The sequence below is a fragment of the Neolamprologus multifasciatus genome, chromosome 18 (assembly GCF_963576455.1).
Source record: "Neolamprologus multifasciatus chromosome 18, fNeoMul1.2, whole genome shotgun sequence".
NCBI classification, from domain to species: domain Eukaryota; kingdom Metazoa; phylum Chordata; class Actinopteri; order Cichliformes; family Cichlidae; genus Neolamprologus; species Neolamprologus multifasciatus.
Window position 1 is genome coordinate 13,149,845 of NC_140456.1, and position 11,198 is coordinate 13,161,042.

The following is an 11,198-nucleotide window of genomic DNA, read 5'->3' on the forward strand; positions in this document are numbered from 1 at the left end:
TTGGTCTCACTAATGTCATTTGGGAGATAACCTTAATGGAGGAGTAATTTTAACGGTGCACCATGTTTTAGTTGCTATAGAGATCAGTTAGTCAGAACATCTTGTTGATGCTGGTGATTTTATTTGTAGTGCAAAACAAACCAAAAGAATAACAAACTTGTTTTTAACGCACAGATATGAAACAAAATGAGTCTAAATTAAGTTTTAAACTTTCCAAACCTGAACGGCCGCGTTGTTCCTCCGCAGGAGTTGCACTACTGCGTGTCGAGGAACATGTACAAAGCGAGCCGCGGCTGCAGACTGAAAGTGATGCATCCTGGGAATTACACGGTGAGAATCCGGGCCACCTCACTGGCTGGGAACGGATCATGGACCGAGCCCACGTACTTCTACGTCGAGGATCCAAGTAAGTAGACAGAATGAGTTCAGACATGGTTTTAGGGTTTTTTAATAGTAATTTGTAGTAAAAACTGATTTTCAAAATGTTGTTGAACAGTGTTGGTACTAAATTACATTAGTTTAAAATCTGCTTTTAAAGGAAAGATAAATCCATTAATTTTCATTCTTGGCCATTTACTCAATACATTCATTCATTTTACACTAGCCACTAGGGATGGGTATTGATAAGATTTTCACGATTCCGATTCCATTTTCGATTCTCTTATCGATTCTTTTTTTAAAAAAAGGAGAACACACAGGTCGAATAGCTTAGAACTTTGTTTTATATCTTCTCTTTGAACGAGATAGAAATTTAGGAGTAACATGGCCTTACAAACCCAACAGTGAGATCTTAAGAGATCCACAGCCTACGGCTCTTCAATGGGGTGTCACAAGGTCCCCGGGGAAAAAAATTGTAAATGTAAAATAATAAAATAAATATTCTTCTGTAGCAATAACAAAGTATAACATAAATTATTCTGTAGCAATTACACAAGAATATCCAGTAATGTTCCTGCCTACAATTAAACACTAACCCCCTTCACTTACCATCTGCTGTGGCAAATGGGTGCAAGCCTTTGACCGCAAACTTAGTCACTGCTCGGTGACATTCATCTATCCTGGCCTGAAAGGAGACGCTACCGGTAGACTGCAGCGAGAACTGCCAGCATCTGAGCCAGACTGTCTCTCTCATCATGGTCACCTAAATGCACAGTAATGGCAGGTTTTGTAATAAGGCAGATCGCGCTAACATAATATGCACTGTTAGTTGATTATTTACCTGCCGCATTAACGGGAGAGGACGTGCAAACGTTACCGCTGCTGCTGGGTTGAGATTCACGAGTCCGGAGCGGAATTAAAAACACGACATTCATTTAAGGTCATCACGTGTTTTGTGAGCAAATGCTTTTGCATATTCGTAGTGTTTCCTCCCTTTGATGAAATATCTACTTTGCAAGTATTGCAAGTTGCCCTGTTGTCATCCATTCTCGTAAAGTATAACCAAACTTTTTAGCCTTTGAGCCGCCATGTTTCCTGCCAGGTAAATGACGCTCCGCAACGTGGTGACGTCATTCGGGGCGACTGGAATCGATAAGGGAATCGTTTGCAAAAATGGCAAACAATTCCAAGGAATTGAAACAGTGGGAACCGGTTCTCAACAAGAACCGGTTTTCGATACCCATCCCTACTAGCCACCATCTAACAGCTTATTATACAGAAATAAAAACCTGTTTATGGTCATGCTTTTGTTTATTTTAGGCTCTTATTCTTCCACGCTTTATAAAAAATTTATACATATTCTCATAAGAAAATGTTTGACACAAATCATGACAGCAGAGAATAAAATTAGTTTTCGTTCCACCTATGGTATATTTGTTGAAATTTGAGAATCATTTTTGCGTGATTGCATACTTTTAACCAAACTATCTCTAACCTCTTTTTTTTTTCTTTTGTTGTAGTTGTTTTTTAGTGTGAGCATCTTTAGTCACTGTTCACTATTTCTTGACCTTTTTATAATGAAATTTTACTCAAACTACTGCATAACTGACACTTAATACTTCAGTTTTATATATTTAAATATCTAACATCGGAAAACTTGTGAAATAGTCGTCTTTTAAGTAATCAAGGATTACTTTTTCAGGATTTAAAGTCTGTTTATACAACAACAGGATGTAAAGTCTGTCTACGGACACCTTCTGTTTTCTGAAGGCGTGTGTAGACGGGTTTGTCCATTTATTACAGTCTGATCTATATCACGTTCTTTGTAAAATATGATGAAATGTATGTTTTCTTCTCGGCTATCAGTATATTTTGATTTATGCGCTAATAAGAAAAAAAGTAATCTCTCTTCTATAAACCTTGGCACTCTAATGTGCCAGCAAAATTAAAACAAAGATTTTGAACTTAGCTTTATGGAGTGTTTGGATATTAATTTACAAATATAAGTAAATATAAGTTTCAGCATGGTGACTTTGTCTGACCAAATCCTGCTAAATCAGTTGTCTATTTTAGACACACAAAAATAATCTAATTGGCCTGCTGTGCACACAAAATTATAAAACCTTTCACAACCCTGTTTAATAAAGTACCTCCTGTGGTCCTACCTAAGAAACCAAGGTGCTTATATTAAATTTTATACAGTTTGATGTTCTGTTCTTATTTTGACCTGCTGAGTACAGCTCAGAAATGAGTGTAAATACAAATAAATGCAGAATTTTAACTTGAAAACACGCAGACAGACACCTGGCATGACTCAGTCTTCTTAAACCAAATCAAAAGCTTGTACTTGAAGCAGATTAGGATCACAGAGCAGCATATTGATCCCAGCTTAGCAGGTTTATTGTGTGCAGCTTGTTTTTGTTTTTCACCTGAAATTTGACTCACTGTCCGGGCGGACTCGTTGAACAGGCGATCCTCTGCATGTCGTCAAGATCGTCATCGGGCCCGTCATCTGCTTTGTCCTGGTGCTGTGTGTGGCTTTGGCAGGCTTCGTCATGTTCAAGAAAAGGTAGATCTTTCACATCCAGCTCAATAGTCATTCTCTTATTATTCGACGTGTTACCAGTGTTCTTATTAAGCTTGTTTTGTTTTTTTTCTCCTTTTAGTCAAACCCAAGGACCCAGCGGGCCCATCTATGCCTCTTCAAACCCCGAGTATCTCAGCACTGATGGTAAACAGGGTTTGGGTCTCCTGTCAACAACAGAATAGTTAATGATTTTAGCTAATTTAAGGGATTTTGACAACTTAGCAAGACAAGTAGCAATTACACATCAGCGTTATCAGCGATTGGATCCCCTGGTTTGTGATTGGCTGGTGAAATTGTTCCTGGTGGATCAACTATTAAACTAACTGTTGCACCACGACATCTCTGCAGGATCTCATTAAATTAGTTTTGTTAGCATGAATTTAATTTCTGCTGCATTTTCTACTCTCACTTGCAAAGATTTAATCCAATAAGATCTACTATTGCATTAGTTGATAAACATTGATTATTTTTGGGGTTTCAGCAGTACAACTAATGAAATTTGGATTTAATTTCTTAATGTTATTCACATAGTTTATTTTATTTTATTATTAGTAATGATGGGCATGCCCACTAGCCTGTTTTCCTATGTATTTAAATGTTTTTTTCTTTCCCTTTTTCTTTTTGCAGTGTATGAGGAAGATGAGTGGGAGGTGCCCAGGGAGAAGATCGCCATTTTGCGGGAACTGGGTCAAGGCTCCTTTGGCATGGTCTATGAGGGCATTGCCAAGGACATTGTCAAAGGCGAGGGTGAAACACGAGTAGCGGTGAAGACGGTGAACGAGTCGGCCAGCCTGCGGGAGAGAATCGAGTTCCTGAACGAGGCCTCCGTCATGAAAGCCTTCAGCTGCCACCACGTGGTAAAGAGAAGCAACATGTTTTTCTCATGTTGTTCACGAGCAGAGGACATGGTTTTGGTTACTGGCGATGTGTAAAAGTTTAAGGTGGGGTTGGAAGCAGTGGGCCGTAGCTGTGTGTGTGTTAGCTGTTATTTTTGAGTATTTAGAACAGAAAGTACTAAATGTACTAAAATCAGAGCTGTGTGAAAGGCAAGCACCTGCTTCACCTGCTGACTTCTAATTCCCGTTTTTGAAAAAACTAAACTACATTAAGATGAAAATCCCCATGTTTCTATCTGCCAGGTGCGTCTGCTGGGTGTGGTGTCTAAGGGGCAGCCCACCCTGGTGGTGATGGAGCTGATGACCCACGGAGACCTGAAGAGCTTCCTGCGCTCTCTGCGACCTGACGCTGAGGTAAAAAATTAGTTTAAATTATGTTTATTCTTCTTTTAGTTCAGACTGTACTTCTGGTTTCTTTTCTTCTTTTCACTTCTGCATTTTGTGAGTATAATAGGCAAACTAGGCTTAGGTTGCATTTTCTTGACTTTATGCAAAACAATCTTTTATAACTGCAGGCGGAAATTATTTTTACACTGAGCAGCATAAAAGCTTTTAAAGCGTCATGTTTTAACTGGGCTAATTCTGCTCAGTCGAGGAACTATTGCTGCTCTTACTGACACATTAGGCTCTACTTTGGTTCTTAGTGAGATCTTATCTAGAGAGGTGCTTTAAAGATACACTCAGTTTACTGCAAAAGTGCAGATAAACAACACTTTAAATCCATCAGTGTTTAAAGTAAGCAGCTGTTAACAAAGTTGGAGTCATAGGGTATTTTTCCTGGTGAAACATTTCTCTCCATCTGCTATTTTGTTTCCAGTCAGATTGTTTTGGACTAAATCACATCTACAGAATAATAGTGTGTTACATCAGAGACTGTGTGCACAAATATGGATCAGTTTATGTGGTATTAACACTGAAGCCTTCAATATCAAAATCTGCATTTTCTTCTAATACATGTTGAGGGGGTTTCTGAGTACACTTTCTGAGTTACTTTTTAAGTAAACATGCAGATGGCGTTTTTGTTAGAGCAGAAGCAGGGCTGAGCTGCAGGATGCTGACAGAAGGTTTTAGCAGTAAAGCCAACTGAAAACATGGCAGCTGCCTTGAAACGGGTGGCTGGTGTGTTGGGAGCAAGGTTATAATAATTCACTAATCTAAAAACTAAAATGACTTAATATTGATTTTCTTGTTTTACTTCGGTGACCTGACCAGACCTCAGAAAGAGAACAAGTCCAGAATTTTACTTTTTATTTTTTTAATTTTCATAAGATTAAAACACATCTCATTGATCCATCTTTGTTTATTTTCTTTCAGTTTTTAACTTGAAGATGTTAAACTGTGTCTGTTCTCGGAATTATTGTACTTTATTTTTTGCATTTTTTTTTATTTAACTTGTGAAAAGAACATCATTGATCAATCACAGAGTTAACAATACAGTATGGTTACAAAAAATGTATGTGTGTTCAGTGTGCGCACTTTTGCCTTTTTAGCTGAGACGTGTGCTGGACGAGGATTTGGGACATAAAAGTGTGTTTTCGGGGTTTGTTTTTTTTATCAGAAACTGTTCAGTTGGCTACATTTTTCAGGCATAGTTTTGAGAAACAGTGTAGTTAACATAACAAACAGTGGAAATCTGAAATCTGCTGTATGGCTAGATAATGAGTCAAGTGTTTGTACAATATTTTGCTTGGTTGATCTTCAGTCTGATATCATGAAAAACTACTACTTAAACTGAAATTGAACATTTTTAAGATTAAAAATTAAATTTGCAATGAGTAAAACTCACTCTGGAAATTAAACTGGAACTAAATTGAATTCAAAACTAAGAAAACTGCAAAAGTGTTTCTGAACTGACATGCTATGTTTGTTGACATCTGCACAAACCACATTATTTTTCTGTTCTGAGTGTTCAAACTGAAAGTCAAGCCTGTGTCGGGGTGATATGTTGTGTAACCGAGTACGATGTGTTATCTTGTCAATAATTTACCTAAAGTGTAATAATATAATGACTGTGACAAACCTTTTGTTGGTAGATCAGAATTTCAAAGTCTGTCTCATGTTCCTCAGAATAACCCTGGCCGTCCACCACCCACTCTGAAGGAGATGATCCAGATGGCTGCTGAGATTGCGGATGGCATGGCTTACCTCAACGCCAAGAAGTTTGTCCACAGAGACTTGGCAGCCAGAAACTGCATGGTAGCTCACGATCTTACAGTCAAAATAGGAGGTAAGAATTCATAAAGTTAATGGGCACAAAAAACTGCTTAGATTTTGGTGCCTCATAGTGGAAGCATGAAAAGCCAACAATGCACTGTCACACTGATGGGTGTTTATATTCAGTCATCAGACATTACTAAGACAGTATTCAAATCCACAGCTTTAGGTGCCATGTATTGACTGAACAGGTGTGAGCAGAAGCAATGGTAATGGCACCCTTATAATTAAGATAAATGAGATATATCCTGAATACAAAAGGGAACTTCACAAGGTTACAAAAGCAGATAGTGAATGTCAAATAACAACCACCAGATCTTTCTGATAATTGGTGCAGGTTTGGCTGTAATTTGGAGTCTGATTTATGTTTTCCTTCCAGACTTTGGTATGACCAGAGACATCTATGAGACCGACTACTACAGGAAAGGAGGGAAGGGTCTGCTGCCCGTCAGGTGGATGGCACCTGAGTCTTTGAAGGACGGCGTCTTCACTGCACATTCAGACTGCTGGTTAGTGACACGTCTGAATTTTAGACTCCTTCTCCTCCTTCATCCTTTACTTCTCACTTTTGAAACCATCCGTGTGCAAGTTTTAAATATATTACAGATATTTAGGCGACATGGGAGCAGACAGCGTTGTTTATCAGTATCACCTGCACCTGTCTGCACTCTGTCTATCTGTTAACAGCATCAATCATGTTTGCAGGCAGATACACTCTAGGATCTAATTGCTGCATTTTCATTCTCCTCATGTCGTTCCCTCTTCTTCGCTTGTTTACCAGGTCATTTGGGGTGGTGCTGTGGGAGGTAAGCACGCTGGCTGAGCAGCCGTACCAGGGCATGTCCAACGAACAGGTCCTCAAGTTTGTCATGGAAGGAGGCTTCCTGGACCGGCCAGACAACTGCGCTGACAGACTGTGAGTATGATCAGGGGGATTTGGTGGCTACGCACTGAGAAAAACAACTTCTCCTGCTTAAACTACAAACTGTGTCAAAACACTTTTAAGCAGTTATTTCACAAGTCCACAGTCAAAAGTTGAACTTTATTCAATTTAGATCACTGAGATTGGAAGTGAAGCATAGGATTTCATGATGTTCATAAATAACTATTAACGATGTGCTAAAATACATTATAAAATGGAATGCGCAGGGTGCTAAATCTGAACTCAGCTGTGAGAGCAAATATGTAAATATTTTTTTTAAAGAAAAAAAAAAGAGGCTGCTAACAGATGTACAGTTTACTTTTTAGTTTCCTAAAACAGCTGGGCAGAGCAGTTTTTAGCAGGTGTTGCTTAAAGTGTGCTCTCAGGGTGGCCATATTTTTAGCTGTTGATGTCTGAGCATTTGCTGCAGCAGGACAGTGACTCAAAATAATCAGTGCACATGGACAACAGAGGTGAGGGGAAGGGAATAATATAAATCAGGGAGCTGGTTTTGTTTTTAATGTTGTTTATTAAAAGGATAATATTGTGTCTATGAAGCCTGATCAGGTGAAGTTGATTTGACTGAAATATTCTTAACAGAACAACCATAAGTACAGCTCCTAATCTCCCCGTCTCATCCTGCAGACACAACCTGATGCAGATGTGCTGGCAGTACAACCCCAAGATGCGTCCCACCTTCCAGGAGATCATCGAGATGCTGCGGGAGGACCTGCATCCAACCTTCCAGGAGGTCTCCTTCTTCTACAGCGAGGAGAACAAGCCGCCAGAGAGCGAGGATTTCGACCTAGACATGGAAAACATGGAGAGCATACCACTGGACCCCTCGTCGTACTCACAGAGGGAGCAGTGTTTGGACAGGGACGAGGCCTCCTCCATGGGCCTGAGGGGCAGTTACGAGGAGCATCACATCCCGTTCACACACATGAACGGGGGAAAGACCAACGGACGAATACTGGCCCTACCACGGTCCAGCCCCTCCTAACATACTGTACACATCCCACACAAACTCATTGATGCTATAGATTTAAATATATTTTTGTTGTTTTTGTTGTTTTATATAGCTCACACTCAAACACTCTCCTCAGCAGCCCCTCAGTGCATATCTCAGGACCTTATTTTTCTCTTCAGATGCCACAAACACACACTACAGCAAGTCCAAGCTCGGACGCCAGAAGACACTTTTTGTATTTAAGGATGAATCTCCTGTGTCTCTCTTGTTCATGATTGTAGGTTATATACTGTATATAAATATATATATATATTGCCAAGTTTGTGCTAGTCTGGGTGGATATTCGATTCAACTGTGAAACAAACTCTTGACAAACAAGAAGGCTGCTAACCCCACTGACCCCCCACCCCTAATTCTAGACTCCGTCTCCTCTCCCTTATTTCATCACAAGAGTTCATCCTGAGTTTTTGGGGAAAAGAGAAAAAAAAAGTGCCCTTCTATTTTGTCTGTGGCCTACATCACACATCATGGAGCTGCGTCTGAATCTTTGCACGCACATGAAGACGAACTGAAAAGGAAAGCTTCGGGAGCTCCCTGCTGGATGGTCAGAAGCGGCCCATCCTCGAACAAACTCTTATTCACTGGAGAAGCTGGCTGAAGCAGCCTACCTCCTCACACTCTGCAGTATTCCAAAAAAGGCACACGGGATACACACAGGATGTTTGTCGGGTTCTGTTTTTTAATTTATATAATGGTCTTTCTTTTTTGTTTTCTCCTTTTTCCCTACTTATTTTTGTTTTGGAGTTTTCACACTTATAGCTGAAGGATATTTAAACTGTTTTCAAAAACACGTTGCCGAACGAGTTCCTCAGATTGACCAATAGCTGCTTCGTTGGTATATTTTAGTGGGTATAGAAGATAAAAAAATATATATATATATATAAATGTTATATTGATGTTTTTGTACATAGTTGATGTCAATTTTGAGGTATTTCCGGTCATAGAAAATGTTTTTACATGTTAGTCTATTACGTTTATTTTTTCTAATCCAGAAAATCATACTAATTAGCTTTTTTGGACTCATGATCAACCAACAGCACTTGGTCTTTTTACTATGTGATCTATGTGATGCCCGGGGGAAGGAGTGTGTGGCATCTTCAGCTTAAGATGTTTGCCCGTCATATCAAGATCAAATAAAATAGTGCTGTAAATAATGCAGCGAGATGCATTTGTGAGTAGGCTCTGCCACTGCTTGTCTTATTTTTCCAGCATGTTTGTGTTCACAAAATTGTTATGCGTAAATTTGATGTTTGTGTTTTTCCCCAGTGAGTACAACACATCTGAAGCATTTTGTTTACCTAAAAAATATCATATACATACACAGAAGTTAGTTTACATACAAAGTGGCGGCTCTGCGTTACTTCAACACTTGATGCTGTGATGTTTCTGGGTGTCTTTGCCATAGCAACAAACACCTGTCACTTACAAAGCAACCTAGCCAAGCTTTGGTTAGGAGTTGGCTATCTGTCTGTTACTAAACAACATGGTGATGATTAAACTCTCCTTCACTTTGATGCTGAACTCCACAGCCGGCTACCTCACGCTCTACTGATATTTTTCTAACGGGATTTGATAGGCTGAATCCGGCTCTTTTACTAGGAGTAAAGCAACAAATCTACAATTCAGCAGCAAACGACTTCACCCCATTCAAAGTAGAGATGGACCGATCCGATATTAAGTATCGGTCCAATACGGACCTAAATTACTGGATCGGATATCGGAGAGAAATAAAAAATGTAATCCGATCCATTAAATATCAAAAAAGCACCTCACAAAACTTGCGACATGGCGTAACTCGGCTCATAACTGTAGCGCGTCGGAGCAGTATGCATCACGTGATAGAGCGGCTGAGGCGTGCGAGATCTGTTGTCTGATTCAGCATTTGGAGCCTCACTACCAAACTGGCATTTCATCTCCGAGAAAGTGATCCCAGAGAGAAGTAAAGCAAGTGTGTAAGTTCATCTCTGAATGTTTGTAAAGCATTCCAGCGTTAAGCTCAACAACCGATATATGGAGCGACTGCCTCTTCTCTCTCCCTCCTGCTGCTACTTCAATCGTGAAACTGATCAATGATCAGCTGATCGGCTTTTCTGTCGCGAGTCTGTCTCTCATGTTTGTTTATCGCCCACTTCGCGCCAGAAAGAGAAAACCAGCGGCTGAACAACAGCAGCACGTTTAAGCTTGATAATCTGTTGTTAGAATTTATTTAATATTACTTTGTACACCACGATCTTTTTCTACTTAGCTGACAGCTGGTAACTGTGCAGGAGCGGATCTAGCAAAGTTTAGCCGGGGGGGGGGGGGGCGATAGGGCATGAACAGGGAAAAGGGGGGCAAAAAGAAATACTTTTCTTTCTTATTCTCATTTAAAATGTCTAGTTTTTAATAATTATCTGAATCTTACACCCAAAGTTTTAATCTGATGTAAAATGTATAGAAGTCCATTAGTAACTGTTAAGTCTAATATACCCTAATATACACTTTTTCCTTTGGGAAGGTACCATCTGTGCAGTCTGCACTTCTGTTGAAGAAAGATGTTGAATCTATTTAATTATTCTTGAAAAATAATGGATTTCTGTGCATTTTCGTTCACACTGAATCAAATTAAAGTTGATTACATCGATTAAGCATCATGAGGTGGGGGTTGGTTCCCAATTTCTTTTTTTTTTGCTGGGAGCTTGCAACCCTATTAATTAGGTTGCTTATGATATCACAATGAAATATTTTGGGTGCAGTGTATTTTTTTGCATACAGGTATAACAGAATAGCTTTAGTGTTTGTTTGTTTTTTTAAACTTGAATTTGAACTTATACAAAATGCAGCAAGATATAAAAAAAAAACAGTTTTAATTAAAAAACACACTATATCAGATTCATATCGGTATCGGCCGATATCCAAATTTATGATATCAGTATTGGTATCAGACATAAAAAAGTGGTATCGTGCCATCTCTAATTCAAAGCAAATGACAGTAGAGAGCTGTGAATTCTCGTTACATGTAAGATCAACCAAATCTGAAAAAAAGTTGCCACCTTACATCATCAAAATCAAATTGTTTGTGTGGTTACTGAAGCAATTCAACAGTTTTTCCCACAAAATATGAAAATCTGCAGTTAGAATTATTTTGTACAGCATTTTTGCTGGTACTAAGTAATTACTGTAGTTAGCCAG

General features: G+C 39.2%; 1 protein-coding gene across 1 annotated transcript in view; it reads left to right on the forward strand.

Annotated features, from left to right (window-relative positions):
- insra (insulin receptor a) overlaps positions 1-9,202 on the forward strand; it is a 54,787-nt gene extending 45,585 nt beyond the window's left edge. The window contains exons 13-21 of the mRNA XM_085139514.1: positions 247-406; positions 2,848-2,947; positions 3,045-3,109; positions 3,593-3,822; positions 4,105-4,215; positions 5,929-6,088; positions 6,455-6,584; positions 6,857-6,991; positions 7,643-9,202. Coding sequence (XP_084995640.1) covers positions 247-406; positions 2,848-2,947; positions 3,045-3,109; positions 3,593-3,822; positions 4,105-4,215; positions 5,929-6,088; positions 6,455-6,584; positions 6,857-6,991; positions 7,643-8,000 — 1,449 coding nt within the window. The 3' untranslated portion in view covers positions 8,001-9,202. The remainder of the gene's footprint in view (positions 1-246; positions 407-2,847; positions 2,948-3,044; positions 3,110-3,592; positions 3,823-4,104; positions 4,216-5,928; positions 6,089-6,454; positions 6,585-6,856; positions 6,992-7,642) is intronic.
- Positions 9,203-11,198: the final 1,996 nt, after the last annotated feature.